We start from the raw sequence: 22,186 nt of genomic DNA, 5'->3' as shown, positions 1-22,186 counted from the left end.
TAAAATTGTTCACGATTTGAAGATAATTTTAACGAAATATCAAGAGGAAATTTAAAGCTAATTTGCGGTTCCTGTTTCCTCATCGCAATCATATCAGAGAGGAAAAGTTATTTTTGCGAAAGAAATCGATATAAATATTTTTTTCGTATGTCTTCGCGTCTTATATTTATATATGATAGTATAAATTGATACAAAATATACAGAAAACTTCCTTTTTTCATTATTTTGCAATAAATAAAAATGCATTCAATATATCTATAATTAACTTAATCTATATCTGTTCTTATAATAATTGCCATTAAAATTATTTAAAATAAAAACAATAAAATAAATTATTACAAATATTTAAGATAATTCACGCACTGAAAAAAAGAAGTTTTCATATCCTGAAGCTGTCGTTGCAGTGGAAAGATCGTGATTGCGAGATCAGGCGGCTCCTTTGTTTCGCGCACAAATTTCGGGAGTTCTCACTCTGTCCAAGGAACTCTCGCAAAATTTCGGAAATTCCTATCCTTTCCGCAAACGGAAATCCGTAGCGATTCACGAACCAAAGCTATGCAAGAACGCACGTGATCTTCGTGATTGATCGCGATCGGTTGCGTGATTGGTCGCGATCGCCAATTCCTACGAAAAAGGAAGAGGAGAGTTTTTACATGGATCCGAAACGACAGAAAGTGTCTTCGCGAAACGCGCGAGGATGCAAACCAAATGTGCGATACACGTTGGATACGATGCCGCCGGAAGTTCTCGGCATCATCCTGAGGATGCTGTCATTGCACGACGTCGCTTGCACGGTTCGTCTGATCTCCAGGTAGACGATCTCCGTCGATTCGGCGTAAATAAATGTTCAAAGTTTGGAAAATTGCGGAGAAACTTCGCTGGAAACTAACTCTCGAAATACATATAGTTTTGCAGTAAAAAATATCAATTTAATTATATATATAATATTTAGTTATTTATATTATTATTAATTATGTGTATAGAATATTTAATTATATAATTATTAATTAATATTTATTATATATTAATTTTTTAGAATCTCTATAGACTATATAGTTGTCTCTATTCATCTCTTCATAGATATTATATTATTAATTCGTAGATTTAATATTGAAAAAGCTAATTTATATTATATATATATATATATATATATATATATATATTTATATTTATTATATATTATATATAGAGGAAATCCCAAAACACAATCGTCATAACTATTCTTATTTAATATTCCTTATTTTAATTCTACTTTAAAAAGTCTCGAAAGGGAGAAATTGATCTTGCTTATTAGAAAGCGAATTTGTCACAACTTCAAAGTTCGATAATTTAAAATTTTCAGATTTAAACATGACGTTGTTCGAATCTTTTTATTTTCTCAAAATCCAGCTTCTCCTAAGGCCTCTACATTAAGGAAATATATTGAGACAAAGTCTCCATTAATCTAATCTCACCTTTGATCCTTCCTCGAACAGACGTTACTTCGATGTCGCCGCAACTATATTAAACAGCGAGTTTTTGATAGCCGGCACGAGGCTGGAGATCGCGATGAAACGTACAGAGAGCCTCATGAACGGCGTGAAGACCGATGTTGAGTTGCTCGAGTACAGCAGCATCTTCAACGCGCTGGAACTCATTCGCTCCCAGTATCAGATGCTGAGAGCGGTCACTTGGCGATATACGCATCCAAGGTTTCCTCTATGTTCTCGTGTCTTCTCCGAGATTTAGAAATTTTGTAAAATTCCCTAGAATTAAGAAATTAAAGATATAAAAATATATATCCGGGTATTTAAAAAGAAAAAAATCGATATTATAATACACACATGTACAAATATTTATATTTTTAAGAAACATTTATCTTCTTGTAACAAAAAAGTTTTAATATATATTCCTCAATTTTATTTAATTATTTATAAGAGATAGAATCTCTTCAGAAAATTTATATTTCTTTAAATATTTATCTTCTATAAAAAATATTCTTCCACAATTTTCTCTATAATTTAAGAAATAATATATCTCTTCAGAAAATTTTTATTTTTAAAGAATATTTATTTTCTACAAAAAAAATATATTTCTTAATTTTCTTTAAGAAATTAGCGTCTCCTCAGAAAATAATTATATTAATTATAGTTGTATAATTATATAGTAACTAATGTATTTGTTATTAAGAATAAAGAGAAAGAACCTAAATACATACTTTCTTGTTCATTTAATTTCGTTGAAGATTGCGCGATTCACCTACCACGTGCTTCTACGGCGGAAAGGTCCTCGACAATCTCAACTGCTTGCTGCAAACAATTCTTGATCCCGGTCAAGTGCCCACGAACGCCTTCAACTACGTCGATCTGCAGATCTTTACGCGCAGCTGCGAAAACTTCATGGATCATTTCGAGAAGATCACCGAGCGTAGGATAAACAGGTAATACTTGCCTTCATCACTTTACAATTTTGTGTGGCTACTTCAAACTGTTTAACAAATTAATTGCAATCATCAAGAATCAGTAAAAAAACATTCATTGATAGATCCGCTCTAATCTCGGGTTGCAAGATCGTCGACGTCCTAGACTGTCTTGGAGAAGGTCGACAACTGTTGAGCTTGAGGACTTCGTCAAGGACAGGAAACCCCATGGTGAGGGAGGTTTCGATACAATTCTTGAGTCCGGAAATAACATTGACAAATTTCTTGAGCTTACAAAATATCCTCGAAGTATGTACGTTTTTCATTAAGACTCCTCATGTCAGATTGTGACGTCAGAGGCGAGAAAATACACGCTGAAGATTCTTGCGTGCCATTTTTATAACTTCAGATGGCTTCAGCACACTTTTAAAACAGTCCGGAAGCTATATCTAACATAATCGAATTCATCGAGATATCTTTTTATTTAAAAATGGCACGCAAGAATTTTTAGCACGAGCCTTCTCGCTTCTGACGTCATAATCCAACATGACCGGCGAGGATTCAGGAGCCTTAATACTCGAAGAACATTTCGTAGACGATTCTCGAGGGAAAATCTGGTAGCAAGGATCATTCGAATCGCAGACTCGACGTGAGTCCGCGTAATTCCTAATTTTCAGGTCAGCATGCAGCTCAAGTACGTCCTGAGACACGCGTGGTTCACGTGTCTTCGGGTGCCCAACACGAATAATGAATACTGCTGGCGAGACAGGCAGCGTTACATGTACTTTAGACTACGTCGGCTGGTCAGCAGCTTCAACAAGCATCTGTTCCACAAGCTGCATTACGAGCGCAAGCTCGTTCTCCGAACGGTAACAATTGATTAAATAATGAGACTAATTTTATCTAAAAAAAAAAGAAACAATGATTATGTAATACATTATTGAAACAATTTATGCAATAATTATGTCATATATTATTATGTAATATATTACACAATTTTTAATTTTAATAATATATTATAATATATATATTATTAAAATAATTATAATAATAATTAGAATAAAATAGATTTTGTAATACATATTAATATACTGTGTATTAATATATAATAATGATTTTTAGAGCAATAAATTTTTCCAGAAGAAAAGAATAATTTTTGAAATTAATAAGACGCATTTTTCCAGGCATCATCGGTGACGTCCCGGAAACCGCCACCGGCTTCTACGTACTCGGGATATGGCGAATACGGCGGCCAGTTCTTCTATTACGGTAACATGAGCAAGTATGCCTACGAGAATAAATTCAAGTACGCGAGATCCGGTAACGCGCAGAACACCGGCGGAGAGCTCCAGGAAGGGACTAACAAGCCGCATCGCTTCGACCTGGTCATCGGAGTTCAATTGAGGTCTGACCCGATGAGAGAAATAGAAATAAAAAATTGCAAACTCAATTTTGTAAACCATTTTTCCTCCAAACCCTTTACTCCCCTTACTACCATAATAATTAAAAAAAAACACCTTGCACAAAATAAATATCTCTGTATAAACAGAATTTGCATGCATATCCAGCTAAAATAATTCAAATATAATTTCAATAATTATAATTTTTCTAACAAATAACTACTGAGTGACTAAGTAATATTTGCGTCAGTGTTTTTTTTCTCTCTTATTAAGAAACAAGATAAAAAAACAATTTGTGTTTAATCGTTTAGATGTTCGCCAGAATTGGCTCCGCTGTCAATAAGGACGAGTCTAAAGATCGACGATCTGGAGGACCGCCGTCAGAACTCGCGTCAGGAATTCTATCTGAAGCTAAGCACGAGGTGCATAGCTTCCAAAGCTAACAGATTGCCGAGCGTCTTTACCTGGGAGGTGCGCGGTCCTCGAATAAAGAACTCGCAGTGTTGTTGAATCGCGCGTATATATGCACTCTTATATACAGGATATCTCACAAGAAATTGCTGAAACTAATCAGCTGTCATTTTTATAATGCATGCAGTTATTGAGAAAACAAAAATTGTGTTGAAAAGAGGAAAGTATCAGTCTACAGTTTTTAATGGATATAAATCGAATGTTTGTATACCAATTTATTTTATTGAAAAAACTACAAGCTTTCCTTTTTCCAACACAATTTTGGTTTTCTCAACAACTGCATGCATTAAAAAATGACAGCTGAGTAATTTCAGCAATTTTTTACGGGGCACCCTGTACATGTCCTGTAAAATGATTATATCTAGCATCCGATTTTTTATACCTCCAAAGATGAAAAATGAATTAATTTTATCCTGCGACTTATCGATGAAAAAAGTAGTTTAAAAAAAAAAAGCCTTAAAAGATTCTTCCTTGACAAAAAGAGATACTTAATGTATACAGATACTTAATGTAAACTATACCGACGAAATTGACGTGAAAAGAAATCGTATGCATACGTCGAAATAAATATAATTCTTAATATTATCTAGAATTTCAACTTACGATCTATCTTTGCAAATATCGAATAAACAACGACGCAGTTAAAATAAATGAGATGCATTTATTTACACGAGGATCTTCTTCAATCACGAAGCGGAGTTCATCACTTAGTTCACTGACGCAGTCATGTTGATCATCTCGTCCTCAGATGCGTGATGAGGCTGCCACGTAGCGGTGTTCAGTTTCTTGGCGCGTTTCTCCAGGATAGAATAGGCGAAATGATTGAGCATAATGCCCTTGGGCAGGGCGATGCCCTGAAAGCGGTACAGGCCGTTCACAGGTCCATCCTCGAGTTTGTGCACGGCTGTCACGGTGACGCGTCCTATCAGGCCGCTGTTACAAACCATAGGACCCTTGCTGATGTCCACGTGATCCCCCAGACGGTACACCGTCACTTTATCATTATCACTGTCCTTGGCGATGCTAGGTATTTGCTCAGACTTGAAGGGATTATCCTGCAAAGATGCAAAAATGATATCAGACAGTTTTATGAAACATACAGAAGTAAATCTCTCTGTTTCATACCTGAAACATGTCCAACGCAACACCACGTGGCACTTCCAACCTCTCCAGCAGTAATTCCCGGTTTGTCAGCTTGACAAAAAGCGCAGACATAGCTCGCAGCTCGGAATCTGTCGGTCTCCAGTCTTGCAGGTCGACAAATACATCATAAATAAAGCTTCCGGAGCGGATCGATGGCGCAGGGAAGCTGTGCAGGTGCACACCCACGTGATCCTTGAACGCGCTGTCCGCAACAGCGCCCAGGATCAGCGAACACGTTCGCCAGAAGATGTGGTTGACCGCGCCGGTCCGCGGACTCTGCATAGTCACCAGCTGCAACTCGCATCTGTCCTGCGTGAAAGGTCTGTGCATGTCCCAGATGCGACCGTCCACCAGAGCGATCGCGGACGCCTTGGAGACGTTCTCGGAGATGTGCCTCGCGCAGTCGTACGGCGTCGAGATGTTGCGGTTCATCGCCATCACCACTTCATCCTCCACCGACCTGTACGTCACCTCTATCTTCTCGATCCTACCCAGCTCAGATCGCTGCCTACGCTTCTCCTCCTCGAACAGCTGATTCCTCCGCTTCCTCGCGTCCACCTTGGACAATGTACCGGCGCATCTCGTCGACAGGAGATGCTGCGCTGGCAGCACACAGAGCCTCCTGCACCTGCAAAACAATCTTCAATCAGTGCTGAAGCTCGAAGCTAATATAATCTTAATACAGAGATATATCTTCAAAATTTCTACCACTTATTAAATAAATATATATCCCAGGTAGCAGACTGACGTCATTAAACGTCATTTTTACTGGGATATAAATATAAAATAAATATGAAAATAAATTTTTTTTAATAAAAAAATATAAAAAACGTGACAAAAGATTGAAGATTAAATTGCGTAGTCTTCATATTTTCGAATAAAAAGAAGTACATACCCTTGAATCATGTTTTCTCTCTTTTAACCAAAGAGCGTGTTCAACAAGGAAGTTATCTAGCACATGTATCTCCGCATGTTCGATTTGACAATGTTTACCTATATTACTCTTCTGATCTTAGCAATAAAATTGTATATAATTCGGTGTGTTCTTGATGTCTTTTTCCTCGATTAACTTAAAAAACGGTCAAGATTCACTCCGGATTATATTCGGTTAATCGTCAAGGCACATTTAACCTTAACCTCGTCAGAATGGAGCTGCGCATTGCGCATGTTTTAAAATACATTTAGCGCGAGAAAAAGGCGGGAAATTCAAAATTAAACATCTAATTGATTACACTTCAATGACAATTGCAATTTAAAATGTACAACAGTTAAATAAAATTAACTAAAATTGAAATGGATTAGTACATATATAACAAAACTTGTAATATTAAAGTTTCTCATTTCTTCTCATTATTTCAATAAATGTATGTTGTATTTAATAATGTATTTTCAATAATTGTTTCCCTTATTAACTTTCTCATAAAAGACAGAAGTAAAAGAAAAATAAATTTATTTTAATAGATTCTTAAAATTCTTTTATTATTTTGATGTGTATATATGTTGAATTAAATAATATATTTGAATACAATTGTTTCTTCTTTTTATTGTTTTCACATAAAGAAACTTTTCACATAAGGACACTTTTGACATAAGAAAAGAAAAAAATGTTCTATAAATTGCATCAAATTTTTACTATTAAAAAAATTTAATGAATTTGCGAATATCTCGAATAAGAACAAAATTAGCTATAAGATCAATTACGTGTACACTAATCATAAAACATATTAAAATTATGATATAATAAAAAGCGATAATTGAAACAGGATTTGCTTCATTTCTTATTCATTATTACATTTTCTTTGGTTGCCTTTCGAATAATTTTATTTTTTATATATATCTCCAATTTATGAAATTCATCTGACTGTAATACTTCTATCGCGTTATGCAGAATAAATTCCAAACAAAGATCCTGAAGTTCCTAAAATTTATATTAAATTCCCAGTAAGCAAGAAATATTTAATCAACATTATATAATGTTGATTTTATATAAATTGTCCAAACGTTATAATGTTGTATAAATATGTTGAAAATATTATTGATATTCTAAAAAATGTTTTAATTGATGTTTTATAAATGTTTTAAAAATATTATTTAATAACAATGCTCTCAAAATATTAATAAAATATTTTAAAAACATTAATTTCAACATTACTGAAACCTCTAGATCAATGTCAAAGTTTGTTCACAATGATGTTGCATATAATGTTAAAAACTACATACTTGACAGCAATAATAACGTTGTAGTAAGATTTTTTGCTTACTGGGTTTATACTAATTTATATTTGATGATATATTGTATACCAATCCTTAATTAATAAATTTCAACTGTAAAAATCATTAACCACAAATCTCTGATACTACTTACCCTAACGTTGTACTTGATCACCTTATTGTAGTATAAAGCTACATTGGATATAACCATTGTTTCCTCTATTATCTTACGACACTTATCCTTAAGATCAGTGTCAGCATACACATCAGCCAATTTCATAAGTTCTATAACAGTGTCGTTTTAGTTTGCGAGTTTTAAATATGTAATAATTTAAGCATACAATCAATTAAAAATCACCTATTGTATACTCCGAACTTAAATCGATTTTCCTAGTATATAAATATTCGAAGAAGGCTTTGTATTCATTCTTTCATTATTTCAGTGTGTATATATATATTGTATTTTATAATATATTTTCAACTGTTGCATCCTTTTATTATGTTTTCGCTTCTGACAAAAGGAACAAAAAATTTTCTATTCAGTTCTCAAATTATCATCATTGTTGTATTCTAAAGTGTACACTTTCTTGTCCTTCATCACAATTAGAGCTCTATTTCCAGAGTCTGTTTTAAAACAATATAGCATAAGTAACAAAATTTTACGTATAAACAATAATAAAATAATATAAAGATGAATCTTACTATATACCATGACCATGTCAATTTTATTGATAAAATCCCATTTTAGAAAGTTCAAAATCGGCCAGTATCTAAAAAAAAACGATGTTTTCCTTAAGAATCTGTATAGGATATTTCTCTCTTCCCGTCTCGCTCCATCTTTTTATTAACAGATGATAATTTTCTGTAACATCGTTGGAAGAAACGCTTTATTTCCAAATACGCAAATGAAAAAAAGTCAGAGACAAGGAATAAACGAGAAAGAGTAAATTTGATGTCTTCTTACTGTTTTCTGCAAGAGCGTAATATAATCTTCTTCATTCTTAGATTGATTGGTACCGGCTGTATATAATTTCCACTCAGATGGCCACACACATATAAATGCCTAATTAAATACTTCACTTCTTCTTTAGATAAATAACTTGAAAACTTGAGATATGATGCGTTGATCAAAGCTAGAATCCAAATAACAGTCTCGAGAATATGCTTAAAACCTTCCTCTTCCATGGATAAAGAGCACCTGATTTTGACCTTCGATGTAACAAATATTTGGCTGACAAGTTTCAATTATTTTTAAAACCTATAACGCAAAATAAAAATACAGGTAATAGGAATAAGGAATAAAAATATATCTACTACACATACATACATTGACATATACATGGACACACACACAGTCGGACGGAAACAAATAGCAAACAATTTTTAATTATATCAAATATACGATATACGATACGTATTAATCACCATTTTATAAAAAAAAAGACGTTGAATAAGCTGTGCAATCGAAATTCTTTCACACTGCTCGTTAGTTTTCTTGATTATTATCCAATTAAGTTAATCACCTCAAATCAGAAATACACGAATCAAGTGATACTGATAAAAATTAAAAATAGACCGTTATATCTATATATTAATACATTAATGTACAATGTAGATTTTATAAAAATTAAATATATATTATTTATTTTTCTCACTCTTATATTATCTTGATATATACTTGTTGTATTTGATAATATATTTTTATATAATGTTTGTGCCTTATTATGTTTTCACTTTTGAAGATTATATATTTGACAAAAAAAAGAAAAGACAAAGAAATTTTTGTGAATGACATCAAATTTTTAATATTTAAGAGCAATTTAATGATTTTTTCAAATATTTCGAATAACAATAAAATTAGCTAAGATCAATTATATGTACATTAAGCATATCGTATTACAGTAATATATATAATTGGAACAAGATTTACTTCACTATATTATAAATCCGCATATATCGCTAGTGATGTACATGAATATAAAAATATATCGTCAATTTCGTCCGAAACTTTTGTCAGAATTTTTTTGTAAGAGTTACATTTAAAAAATATCTAAAGTAAAATATCTAAGCATGAAATACTCTTCGAAGAAATTTTTTCATTATAATTCTGTCTAATTTAAAATATTCTTCCGACATTAATATGCTTATGATGTGACGCCGAGCAAATTTGAAACTAAGCTCCTCGAGTTCCTAAAATTTATATGATAAACAAATAAATACATCGTAATTAAGGAATTTCAAGTCATTAAGTGCAAACGGTGATACTTATACGTTAAAATTGTACTCGATAGATTCTTTGTAAAAAAAAAGTACATTTGACTCGGTCATTGTTTCATATATCATCTCATAACACTTTGTTTTAAGACTAATCTCATCGTACTCAATAGCCAATTTTATAAGTTCTGTAACAGTGTCGTTTTAGCTTGCGAGTTTAAAGTGTGTAATAATTTAAATTTATTATTAATTCAAATTCACCTATTATATTCTCCGAAGATAAATCGATTTTTCTAGTATATAAGTATTTCAAGAAGGCATTGTACGTGATGTAGGAAAAATCCGATATAAAATATATTGGCACACCATCTGAACTGTAAAACAAATATGTTGGTATTACAAAATAATCACGATTGAAAAATTTTCAATAAGAATAGTTTATATCTACTTACTTTGTATCATTTTTAGTCCAGTCAAAATAAAATATGAAATAATTACAACGATTTTGAAGAATAGCTTTGCGAACGAAAATAGAATGTTCCTCAACTTTAAAAATTGCATCGTATGTCACCTATATTGGAAAAAGACAAAAATAATTAAAAACAATTAAATAATATTAAAGATAATAATAAATGCAAAACGATATTCACATTCCAACAAGATTACATGATTTTTCGTTAATTCATATAAGTATATCCGAAGGTGATACTAGGAATATTAATTTTAATTAAAATTATCATTATGATTATAATTTATTTCCTCTATATAGAAAAAATTTTTCAATACTTTTTTTGAAAAAAAATCTATAAATTTATATTGTACTTAAAAAAATGTAAAATAAAAAAAAATCTTTTTAAGTATTTATAATCTTTTACATTAATCTATCTGGTTTTATTGGTGCTACATAATAGAAAAAAATGCAGACAAATGACAGAAAACTTACTGAATCATTAAAAGATGTTCCCAAATTGTCGAATAATACAGGTTCATATATATTTTGTGTATCATAAAAATCATTTGTAATGACTTTAAAAGGTGTCACCATAGTTCTCAATGAACTAAATGCAAATGCGTCGTGAATTGTTGCTAATTGCGTGGGTAACGGTCGGCTAATGTCTTTACCAAAACATTCTCCCCATACATAGATAATCCCAACATTGGTGAGAGCAACGCTTAAGTTACCGTGGGCACTGATATCCTCAGCCGGCTCGGGAATGTCCACCTGTCGATCGAATCATTCTTTATTATGTTACTCTTTTCATTTACATTATTATTAAAACATTTTTTAACTTTCGTGTCAAACAAAGCATATATTACCATGCCTGCAGGAGAGAATTCTTGATTGTTATTAATTATGCCCAGTTGTTTGACATTGTTAAAGCCCCAAGCATAAATGTATCCTTCATTTGTAAGCGCTAATGTGTGTTCAGATCCACAGGCCACCTTAACTATACATCAATATCGATCATAAAGATATTCGATACTGCAACATACCTAGAGATGAATCTCAAATATAAATTAATAAAATTTACTTATTCTTTTGTCCGACATTTCAGTTATTTCGTATGGGGATTTGTACATCTCAGGATAAGAAACATAAAAATCATGATTGATATTTTTAAATGAAATCTGATCGCAATCGTTGTTGCCCCAACCGTATACTTTGCCCGTGTCAGTAACAACCATGCTAAAGTTTGCGCCACAGGAAATATGGGCAATCTTCTGTTCTTCGAAATCAACCAGTGATGGCATAGTGACATCAACTTTTGATGCGATTCCATTGCCAATTTGTCCAAAAGTATTTTTTCCCCAAGCATACACCTAAATTGCAAACAATAAATATTTCTGACAAATAAAAAAAGCAAAGATTATGGAACACATCACTTTTAATTCTTTATACATTTCTCTTCATCTCTTTATGCAACTCTATTTTAAAAAGAAAATTTTATACTTGAAACTTTAACATAAAAGATAGAGGAGGAAAAGTGGCATAGATATAAAAAATTGAAAGTGGCGTACATGTATGTTACATAGCAAACCTACATGATCAATTGATTTAAACGACAAATATATCATGGAGAATACATGCAGTGATGATCACTCTGACCAGTGATGGACAGGTAAGCAAAATTTAAACTACAGTAATTAATCATCATTCAATTAATTGTTCAGCTTAAAAGAATGATTATTATTATCACTGTAGTTCAACCTTTGCTTAACTAGCCATCACTAATTAGAGCAAAGTAATGATCATTGATGTATGCGTTAATCAAGATATATTTGTTGTTTAAATCATTCAATCATGTAGATTTACTTTGGAACATAAATATACCCCAATCATCATCTATTAAATCTTTTATATCCTTCATGTTGAAGTTTTAAATCTTTTAAAATAGAGTTGTAATATTATTTAAAATATCTAGCTTTATATGCAGAATGTTATATTTAAGTATAAAAACACTAGTAGAGAAGACTTTACAAAATACTAATTATGTTTAATAATATTCAGTCCTACATATGTTTCTCAATTTAATTACCTTATAAATTTACTGGCTATGTTAATACACATATAAAAAAATTAAATGTTTTCTCACACTCATACGATATTGTGAAGGTATGTATATATACATATATATTGTCTTAATTTTTACAAAAACAGATTAAATGTAAAAGTTAAAAATGTGCTGTATAATCTTTAAATAATTAATTGTTTTTTTTTTGTAAAAATGAGTATTATTATCACTGTAGTTCAGTTTTTACTTACCTCTCCATCACTAGTTAAAGCGAGATAATGGGAATCGCTACATGCGATTTCGATAATACATTTGTCATTTAAATTATCCAAGCGTGTAGGTTTACTTGGAAACATAGATATACGCCAATCGTTATCATCATCTATGTCTTCTGTTGAAAAGTTCCAACAATAAACCTTTTAAATAAAGTTGTAATAACAATTAGGATATCTCATTTCATACATTTGAGTGTACAAGCATATTGATAAAGACTTGATCAAAAATTAGTAATGAAAAATTATTGTCATAATATTCAGTATTATATATATACATAAAAGTGCTTTCTGTTTATATATTGTTTTCTCACACTTATACAATATTATGGAAGTATGTATATGTGTGTGTATATATATATATATATATATATATATATATATATAGCCATTTATTTTCATCAAACCAAATTATAAATGTATAAAAGTTAAAAATAATGTGCCATATAACTATCTTTGTGTTTTCCCCATTTATCCAAGTTATTTTCAAAAATTTTTTTGCATTCTTCTTGAGAAAATTTACTTCTCAGCAAAGCAATTTATTATATATAATCTTATTTCTTTTTATTTTAATTTTAATAATTTTTTACTTGTATTTTATAATGATTTTACACATGCGCAGAATGAAAATATTGCCCACGTAATCAGTTTAACATAAGAATAGAAAGATAGAACATTTTTTTAAATTCTTCATGTCTATATTTACTACAATATCCCTGAAATAATACCAGGATAATGCTATTCATAAATTCCTTTTTTCTTAAAATATCAAAACATAAATTTTCATTTTTACCTGCTAAGAAGAATTTAGTAGTAAAACGAATTTAGTATTAAAAAGGCTATAAAACCTCATATCAATCTTATCTTTTATAGTTGAAATTTCTTTCCAAAAACTAAAATGTACCATTCAAGGGATATTAATTATTTAATGTGCTTTACCTTTCCATTTTCGGTAAGTGCCATGGCAAAATGCGTATTGCAAGCAAAGCTCTTTATGTTTCTCTCACACAGTTCTTCTATCTCTTTTGGATGAATACCAATATATCTGTCAGATTGCAAATGATCATCACTGTTGTATTCTAAAGTGTACACTTTCTTGTCCTTCATTACAATTAGAGCTCTATTTCCAGAGTCTGTTTTAAAACAATATAAGTAACAAAATTTTATATATAAACAAAAACAATAAAATAATAAAACAATATATAAAGATGAATCTTACCATATACCATGTACATGTCAATTTTCTTGATAAAATCTAAATTTAAAAAGCTCAAAATCGCCCAGTGTCTAAAAAGCAACAGATATACCTGTTTCATGACTTCGTATTGCAATTTTTTCGTTTTGTCTAACTCCATCTCTTTATTAACAGGTGACAAATTTCTGTAACATTGTTAAAAGAGATGCTTTATTTCCAAAGATGAAAAAAAAAATGAAAAAAAAATTAAAGCCAAGAGCGAACGAAAAAGGGTAAATTTGATGTCTCCTTACTGTTTTCTGTGAGAGCAGAAGATGATCTTCTCCCTTCTTAAGTTGATTGGTACTGGCTGTATATAATTTCCACTCGGGTAGTCACACACATAAAAGAGTTGATTAAATACTTCACTTTTTCTTTAAATAAATTACTTGAAAACTTGAGATCTGATGCATTGATCAAAACTAGAATCCCAATAACAGTCTCGAGCGATAATATGCTTAAATCCTTCCTCCTCCACCAATAAACAGCACCTGATTTTGACCTTTGAAGTAACATAAACCTTTAGGACTGACGCGTTCACTTATTTGTACAACCCATAACACAAAACAAACATACAGGCAATAGAAATAGGGAATCAAAATATATCTATTATACATATACATATACATATGCATACACATACATATACATGACACACACACACACACATTTGGACGAAAACAAATAGCAATTTTTAAATTAAATCAAATATACAATAATCAATCATCATTATTTTATGAAAAAGAAAACTCTGAATAAGCTCTGCAATCAAAATTCTTTTATACTGCTAGCTAAGTTTTCTGTTATCATCCAATTAAATCAATCACCTCAAATCAAAAGTACACAAATCAGAAGTATCTTCAACAAGGAAGTCATCTAGAATATATGTTTCTCTGCATGTTCGATTTAACAATATTTATCAATATTACTTTTCTGATCTTGGCAATAAAATTGTATATAATCCGGTGCATTCTTGATTTTCTTCTTCTCAATCTTCAACAACAATCAGGATTCACTCAAGACTGATATCATAACCCAGCTAGCAAAAGGATACAAACTTTGCACAAAGATTGCGGCAAACTCGCGCAGGCCTTTGTAGCAAAATTGCAACAAGGTGTGTCCGCATTAAGCTGAGCTTTTGCTGGCAAGGTTTGTCACAACAGCGTGACGCAAAATTCACGTAAATAACAGAGCAAGCTTTGCCATGCGCGTCATGATAGCAAATTTGTGGCAAGAATAGGGCAAGGTTTGATCTGGCACTATAAGACGCAAAATTCACGCAAATAACAAAGCAAACCTTGCCGTGCACGATGTGATAGCAAATTTGTGGCAAGAACAGGGCAAAGTTTGCTCTGACACGATGAGACGCAAAATTTACGCAAATAACAAAGCAAACCTTGCTGTGCATGACTTTAATAGCAAATTATAGCAAGAACAAAGCAAAGGTTGTCGTAACAGTGCGGATTGTAATTAATATAATAATTTAATGAATTAATGAGCTCATTAAAAAGATTTTAATTAATAGTATATTAAATTTTATATAAATAGATAAAAATAATTAAATTTTCTTTATATTTTATTATTATTATTAATATTAATAAAAAATATATAGAATTTTAATTATTTTTATATTTATTTATTTATATAAAATTTAATTAATGCTATTAAAGTCCTTCTAATGAGCTCATTATTTTATTATTAATTACAATCCGCACTGTTAAAACCTTTGCTCTGTTCTTGCTACAAATTTGCTTATATATTTGATTATATCAAATTTAATTAATACTATATATTAATCTCTCTAAATAGAGGGATAATACTTAAGCAATTTTTTTAAAGTTTCTATTATCAAAAATGTTTTATATTTATTTCCATATATTTATCTTCAAATTTTTATTTTTAAAAAATCGGATATCTATAATTTATAATCATATATATAAAGACATAAGCGTTTTATATGTATATATAGACCGCTATTTAATTAGTATATATATCACTGCTCAATCCTGAAAAACTCGATCAATCGGCGTCACGAAAGGAACTGACCGAAGCTACCTTTTCTTTCGCTATTATAATGATATTACATATATCGTACGACGAGTTTGTCGAACGTAGCAATTGGTTAACGAATAGAGAATTTCTAAAGTTTCTATCTAATATTCAATCGTTACGTCCGACCACCATCATTTTGTAGTATGAATGTAATATCGGCCTTAGACAATTGTGCTTTGCTTCACGCGTATTTAGACGGCGGGAAGATTGACACCATCTATTGCAGAATTATATAATGACCTTAAAGGTGCGTACAGACTTACAACAGAACATCGTAACGTAACACCGTCGCGTAACACCGACGAAATGCATGGACAATACCCCGTAACGCTTAAATGTTTGGTGCGAGGTACTGTCCATACATTGCGTCGATGTCACGCAACGGCGTTACGTTACGATGTTCTGTTGCAAGTCTGTACGCACCTTAATATAATCAACATAGTTAATTTAAAATCTTGAGCCTTAGAATTATTCGTAACATGTTTAGATTTTTAATCTCTTTTCAAATATAATAATTATAGACAAATATAAATATATTATCTATATAAATATAAATATACTGTCTGTAGATATATATTTGTCTATAATTATTATATTTGAAAAGAGATTAAAAATTTAAACATGACAAATGATTGTAGTATCAAGATTTTAAATTAACTATATATGTTAATTATATTAAAGCCATTATAATTCTGCAATAAATAGTATCAATTTTCCCGCCGCCTAAATACGCGTGAAGTAACGCATTATTGTCTAATAGCGAAAAAAAAGATGTTCTGTCAGTTCATCTGCGACATCTGATTGATTGAGTTTTTCAGGCCTTAACGGTGATATATCTAATTATTGAATAACGGAAACGATTTTTATTTCTTGACGATGTTATTGGACGCTGAGCCAAGTTGAACACCATTAATTTCGTCTTGGGAGTTCTCAACTAATAATAACAGCAACACCTGAAATATACAATATATACAATAGTACGAATATATCTAATACTATATTGTCCGTAAAAGAAACTTTATTGTCTGTCCGAAAAGAATCAGCAACGTTAAAGGAAGCAGCATTATCCAACTGTTTGTGCGTAACAGGATCTTGTGAAACATTTGAATGTAAAGTATTTTTAATTTCCAAAGTAATTCGCCTTCGTTGTCTCGCAGACAACCGGTGGAAAGATTTACGCGAAACAGAATATTTAACTGATTTCATACTTGCCTAAAAAATCTTCTAATCCTCTGCGATACCTTGCGGCACTTAGAACTTGGAAGCTCGTCTCAAAAATGTGGGAAGCTTCTAGAATTATAACCTCTGTGATAACCTTGCAGCACGTATGGTAGCACTCACGGTGGTTGAATTTAGAAGAACGCGGGAACAGTGCTGGAGGTTACAGGACAAAAATTCGCGCAAACGTAGTAGCGCGCATTAAAAGCGCGCAAACGTATGTGACACATGACTACGCCATGCACGGCAAGGTTTGCTCTGTTATTTGCGTAAATTTTGCGTCTCATCATGCCAGAACAAATCTTTGCTCTATTTTTGCCACAAATTTGCTATCACGCCATGCACAGCAAGGTTTGCTCTGTTATTTGCATGAATATTGCGTCTTATCGTATCAGAGTTAACTTTGCTCTATTTTTTTCGTAAATTGTTTGTTATACCGTGCATGGCAAGATTTGCTCTGTTTTTGTCACAAATTTGCTTTATATCGTGTATCACAAGATTTGCTATTATTGACGTAAAGTTTGTATTTCACCATGATACCATCATTTGCTCTCTTCTATAAGTAAAATTTACGAACAAACTTTTCTCTGTTAATTGCAGCATCATATAACGAAAAGTTTTGCCGTTAATTTGTTCGAAATATTTAGACAAGACGAAGCAAGGCAAATGTTTGCCAGAAAATTGTTGTTAAAATTAAAGCAAACTTTGCCGAAAAGCTTTAACGAAACGTGATTTTATCACTCTTGGCTAGCTGGGAAGCTGCGTTCGAAAATTACACTCTGACACGTCAGAGTGTCGTTCTATCTTTGTTCAACTTTCTGCAAGTCACAAAGATAGAATGACACTCCAAAGTGTCAGGTGTAATTTCCGAACGCAGTCAATGAAGCTACGCACATGTTTGAAACATTCATTTAGCCGGAACAAATGGCGGGAAATCTAAAATTAAACATCTCACAATTTATCTCACCTTATATTTTATATACTACTTAAAAAATTGAAATAAACATATATGTGAATACATGAATATATTATATATATATATGTGTTTTCAAATTATAACAAAAAAGATCTACTAATAAGTATAATCTACTAATAAATATGCGATGACTGAAACACTAAGTTCATTTAATTACTGAGCGTGTATGACAAATATTACATGCAAAAATATAAAAATCAATCAGCGATTTCTCTCGAAATTTTATGTCAAAAGGAACTCTCTGTAAAAAGTTATGTTCGAAAAATATTTTCTTTAGCTACTCTTTGAATAAAATTATTCCTTATATTTATATCTAACTTAAGATAATCTTCCGACAGCAATACATCTTTCATGTGACGTAAAGCAAACTGAAAGCAGAACTCCTCAAACTCCTAAAATTCACACAATAAATAACGATTAATTGTTTAGAAATACAAACATTATAATTAATGAATTCCATAATAGTGATTAACCGAGAACTGTGAAATTTACCTTAACCTTGTACTCAATCGCCTTGCTGTAGAAGAAAGCTACATTGGATGGGGTGATAGCTTGTTCTACTATCTGATTGCACTTCTTCTTAAGACTAGTCTCATCGTATTTGTCCGCCAATATCATTAGCTCTGTAATAAGTGTGGTTTCAATTTGCGAGTTGTAAATTCATGATAATATAAATTTCCACAAACTCAAAAATTTACCTAATGCATTTTCCGAAGGTAAATCGATTGTACCGGTATAAAAATATTTCAAGAAGGCTTTATACACGATGTAGGAATATTCCTTCAATACAACGTATACTGAATCTAGTTCACTATTAAAATCAACATGTTAATATAAAATAGGTTTAAAGATTTTCAATACAGAATAATTTATTCTTAAATGTTTACCTGTCATTATTTTCAGTCCAATCATGCTGAACCAGGCATTCGAAATACTGCCAACGAATCTGAAGAATAGCTTTATGAACGTGAATACGTTGTCCTTCGACTTCTATAATACAATCACTCGTTGACTGTGTTAAAAACGAACAAAAATCATTAGAACGCTTCAATAATATTAAACATAATAATTAATATATATTTTGCAAAAAATTTACATAATTTATCATTTACACATTAAAATTCCATATCATTAAACTAACACTAGAAATTTTATCAGTCATTATAACTGTAATTTATTTCCTCTATATAGGAAAACTTTTTCCAATCCTTTTTTTGTAAGAAAATCTGTAAATTTCTATTGTAACTTCAAAAATTACAATAGAAATTAGTCTTTCTCTTTAATACTCCCTATGTTCTTTCTATATTAATCAATTTCAATATATATACACAATTTTATATATATTTATAATGCAAAAAAATATATATACAAAAAATAACAGAAAAAGTACCGGATCATCGAACGCCATTCCCAGAACATTGAAAGGAAGTCCCAAAGATATATATATATTCAATATTTCTTCGATGTCACTGTACAATACAGGCAACGGCTTGTGCATGACTCTCATCTTACTGTACGCGCATGCATCGTGAATAGTGGACAACCCTGTGAGAAATGGAGTGCTAATATTCTGACCGAAACAGTCGCCCCATACATAGATATTCTTCTTATTATCAATGGCAACGCTGAAGTTCCCATAGGCAACAATGTCCGAAACCAACTCGGGTATGTCCACCTATCGATAAAATCATTCTCATTATTGTTTTCGTTTCACTTATCGTGACGATTTAAATGTTTTTTCAATTTTTATCAATAAATCATGGATTACCATGGTCACACTGGAAAATGACAGATTATTATTAACACCTATTTGTCCTTTATCGTTGTTGCCCCAGGCATAGACTTTTCCTTCATCAGTAAGCACTAACGTGTGCTCAAATCCACAAGCCACCTTAACTGAAACAGCAATGTTAATTAAAAAGATATAAATTTTAAATATAAACTAATTAAATTTACCTATCACTTTGTCGTTTACGTTAATTTCGAATAATTTCGAAAAAAATATGCATGAATACGGCAAATTCATTAAATATCTGTAGTCAATTTGACCGTTTTTATTGTCGCCCCAACCATACAATTTGCCCTCGTCAGTAACAACCATGTTGAACTTTGAGCCACAAGCGATATGGACAGCATACTTCTTTTTTAGTCCAGAAATCAGGTTCGGCACAGCAACTTTATTGGGAATTTGGTCGTATTCACTTCTACATGAATGATCTGGCATGTGGATACCAACCTGTCCATAACTATTATCTCCCCAGGCATACACCTAAATTACAAACAATTGTTTAGCTTGTAATAATTATTGTTATTGTTATTATTGTAGCTCAACCTTTACTTACTTGACTGTCGCTGGTCAGAGCGAGAGAATGATAACTGCCGCATGCGATGTCTACGATACATACTTTTTTGAACACTACTCGAGTAGGCGTGGGCTGCATAATGGGAATTTGCGATCCGTTGTTCAATTCGAACTCACTGAATTTCCAGGAATAAACCTTTTTCAAAAATACGTATAACAATGTATATTTTTTTCAATTCTAATATAAATATACGCACACTTGTGACACATAAAAGTGTATATATATTGATTAAATTTTTACAAAATCAAATTACATGCACAGAGTCAGAAATGACGTGCTTTTTCTATCTCCATTCATTTGTTACAAATATTTTCCATATCTTTCATTTTCGTTCAGAAAATAAAGTTATAGTGTTTTATCTTCTATGTTTTCAAATCTAAATATAATTTTCATTGAAATAAATTACCAATTATAGCCACATATCTGTAATTTTATCCATCAAACTATTTTACTTATTAAATACTCCTTATCTAGTTGTTCTACTTACACAATGCGTAAAATGAAAATGTTGAACATACATTCAATTGAAAATGAGATAAAAAAACATTGGTTCTTTCAAAATACAAATTTCTATAATTAATTCTAATAATATTTGCAATTACATATTCATCAAATAACACAATCTAGTCTTTCTTAAATTTTATTTTTCGACAAGAATAGAAACTTTCACTATCTTTTGCTCTTTAAGAAGCACTAGCAGATCCAGCGGGCAGGAAGGGGGAGAATAAAATCCCTCATTCAAATTAAAAAAAAAATCATCGTTGATCTTTGAGTAAAAGCTAAGCATAAAACAAAAAATATTAATTAAATAATTTTGTAGAAAGTTTCCCCCCCTGCACAAAATCAAAATCAAAATCCACTAGTACTAAGAACACTTTAAAACTTAGAAAAAATATAAATTCTTCTATTAATTTTATCTTTTAATTTCAGGTTGAAATTAATTTTGAAAAACTTAAACGTGCCAAATGAGAAATATTAATTATTTAATGTACCTCTCCTTCTTCTGTAACTGCCAGGACAAAAGCTGAGTTGCAAGTAAAAGTCTTTATGTTTTTCCCACATAGTTCTTTGACCTTTTTTGGATAAAGACCAATATGTGTATCATTAATCTTCAAATGATCATCTTTATTATAATCTAAGTTGTAGACGTTCTTGTCCCTCGTCACAATTAGAGCTCTGTTTCCTTCGTTACCTGTTTTAAAATGCCAATTCATAAATAACAATTTCATATAAGCAAAAACAATAAAATAAAATATAATAAAAGAGAAAAAAAGATGAAAATCTTACCATATACCATGACCATACGAATTTGTATGATAAATTCTGGCTTTAACAGGTTCAAGATCGGCCAGTTTCTAAACGATGATGTATAGATTTTCTTCACCAGATCGCATAACAATTTTCTTCTCGCATCAGTCTGCATTTCTCTACGACAGTTGATAAAGTTGCTGTTAATTATTTACTCACTTTGACTTCATTGCATTAAACTGTGTGCAATTATTTCAACACTGCTATCCAGCAAAGATATATAATGTATATAGAGAGTCACTAAAAACTTACTCTTTCTTGTTCGTTGTCTCTGATCTTTCCGCCTGCATCTCTTCGTCTTCTATACAAATACAGTGCAAACTGCGAATATTTCGTCGATGATAGCAACTTGGAAAGTTTTAATATGATTCTTCTTTCTTGAATTATATGCCTGAGAGTAAAAACACATACAA

At 31.3% G+C, this 22,186-nt stretch overlaps 4 protein-coding genes and 2 long non-coding RNA genes across 6 annotated transcripts; 1 reads left to right on the top strand and 5 right to left on the bottom strand.

Moving 5' to 3' along the window:
* The first annotated feature begins 3 nt into the window (after positions 1–3).
* On the top strand, positions 4–4,433 carry LOC114939015 (uncharacterized). Its single transcript, XM_029313236.2, has 7 exons — positions 4–811; positions 1,476–1,691; positions 2,225–2,419; positions 2,524–2,629; positions 3,076–3,267; positions 3,583–3,803; positions 4,110–4,433. The coding sequence occupies exons 1-7, from the start codon at positions 654–656 to the stop codon at positions 4,306–4,308; spliced, it is 1,287 nt and encodes a 428-aa protein (XP_029169069.1). The 5' UTR covers positions 4–653; the 3' UTR covers positions 4,309–4,433.
* On the bottom strand, positions 1,260–2,244 carry LOC146724089 (uncharacterized). Its single transcript, XR_014924219.1, has 2 exons — positions 2,198–2,244; positions 1,260–1,745 (listed from the first exon to the last, which is right to left on the bottom strand). It is a non-coding gene; the product is annotated as an uncharacterized LOC146724089 (long non-coding RNA).
* A 477-nt stretch (positions 4,434–4,910) lies between the features above and the next one.
* On the bottom strand, positions 4,911–6,750 carry mRpL39 (mitochondrial ribosomal protein L39). Its single transcript, XM_029313066.2, has 3 exons — positions 6,308–6,750; positions 5,395–6,040; positions 4,911–5,324 (listed from the first exon to the last, which is right to left on the bottom strand). The coding sequence occupies exons 1-3, from the start codon at positions 6,316–6,318 to the stop codon at positions 4,977–4,979; spliced, it is 1,005 nt and encodes a 334-aa protein (XP_029168899.1). The 5' UTR covers positions 6,319–6,750; the 3' UTR covers positions 4,911–4,976.
* A 416-nt stretch (positions 6,751–7,166) lies between these two features.
* On the bottom strand, positions 7,167–8,855 carry LOC114938925 (uncharacterized). The gene is made up of 5 exons (XR_014924218.1): positions 8,588–8,855; positions 8,326–8,485; positions 7,982–8,247; positions 7,778–7,908; positions 7,167–7,330 (listed from the first exon to the last, which is right to left on the bottom strand). It is a non-coding gene; the product is annotated as an uncharacterized LOC114938925 (long non-coding RNA).
* A 605-nt stretch (positions 8,856–9,460) lies between these two features.
* On the bottom strand, positions 9,461–14,214 carry LOC114939021 (RCC1 and BTB domain-containing protein 1-like). Its single transcript, XM_029313244.2, has 11 exons — positions 14,111–14,214; positions 13,842–14,002; positions 13,562–13,755; positions 12,602–12,766; positions 11,370–11,658; positions 11,155–11,285; positions 10,781–11,059; positions 10,290–10,408; positions 10,099–10,211; positions 9,895–10,025; positions 9,461–9,813 (listed from the first exon to the last, which is right to left on the bottom strand). Exons 2-11 carry the CDS (start codon positions 13,975–13,977, stop codon positions 9,688–9,690), a joined length of 1,683 nt encoding a protein of 560 aa, XP_029169077.2. The 5' UTR covers positions 13,978–14,002; positions 14,111–14,214; the 3' UTR covers positions 9,461–9,687.
* Positions 14,215–18,221: 4,007 nt separating this feature from the next.
* Positions 18,222–22,163, bottom strand: LOC114938923 (RCC1 and BTB domain-containing protein 1-like). The gene is made up of 11 exons (XM_029313071.2): positions 22,026–22,163; positions 21,753–21,892; positions 21,458–21,657; positions 20,445–20,600; positions 20,059–20,371; positions 19,871–19,998; positions 19,493–19,777; positions 18,990–19,114; positions 18,801–18,913; positions 18,595–18,725; positions 18,222–18,494 (listed from the first exon to the last, which is right to left on the bottom strand). Exons 1-11 carry the CDS (start codon positions 22,061–22,063, stop codon positions 18,354–18,356), a joined length of 1,770 nt encoding a protein of 589 aa, XP_029168904.2. The 5' UTR covers positions 22,064–22,163; the 3' UTR covers positions 18,222–18,353.
* Positions 22,164–22,186: the final 23 nt, after the last annotated feature.

This window comes from Nylanderia fulva, unplaced genomic scaffold, assembly GCF_048542155.1.
Source record: "Nylanderia fulva isolate GAGA-0341 unplaced genomic scaffold, ASM4854215v1 Scaffold15, whole genome shotgun sequence".
NCBI classification, from domain to species: domain Eukaryota; kingdom Metazoa; phylum Arthropoda; class Insecta; order Hymenoptera; family Formicidae; genus Nylanderia; species Nylanderia fulva.
This window is presented reverse-complemented; position numbering and strand designations above follow the sequence as displayed.

Bases quoted from the DNA above. Each gene is read 5' to 3' on its own strand.
- LOC114939021 (XM_029313244.2), bottom strand. From the start codon at position 13,977: ATGGAGTTAGACAAAACGAAAAAATTGCAATACGAAGTCATGAAACAG. The intron at 12,767-13,561 runs GTAAAGCACATT...TTTATTTAAAAG, and splicing joins CACTTACCGAAAATGGAAAG to GTTTATTGTTGGAACTTTTC. The intron at 10,212-10,289 runs GTAAGTAGATAT...TTTGTTTTACAG, and splicing joins TGGACTAAAAATGATACAAA to TTCAGATGGTGTGCCAATAT.
- mRpL39 (XM_029313066.2), bottom strand. The intron at 5,325-5,394 runs GTATGAAACAGA...GCATCTTTGCAG, and splicing joins TTGCGTTGGACATGTTTCAG to GATAATCCCTTCAAGTCTGA.
- LOC114939015 (XM_029313236.2), top strand. From the start codon at position 654: ATGGATCCGAAACGACAGAAAGTGTCTTCGCGAAACGCGCGAGGATGC. The intron at 812-1,475 runs GTAGACGATCTC...TTCCTCGAACAG, and splicing joins ACGGTTCGTCTGATCTCCAG to ACGTTACTTCGATGTCGCCG. The intron at 3,804-4,109 runs GTCTGACCCGAT...TTAATCGTTTAG, and splicing joins GTCATCGGAGTTCAATTGAG to ATGTTCGCCAGAATTGGCTC.
- LOC114938923 (XM_029313071.2), bottom strand. From the start codon at position 22,063: ATGCAGGCGGAAAGATCAGAGACAACGAACAAGAAAGA. The intron at 19,999-20,058 runs GTAAATTTAATT...TTGCTGTTTCAG, and splicing joins CGTAAACGACAAAGTGATAG to TTAAGGTGGCTTGTGGATTT. The intron at 18,495-18,594 runs GTAAATTTCACA...TGTGAATTTTAG, and splicing joins CGATTGAGTACAAGGTTAAG to GAGTTTGAGGAGTTCTGCTT.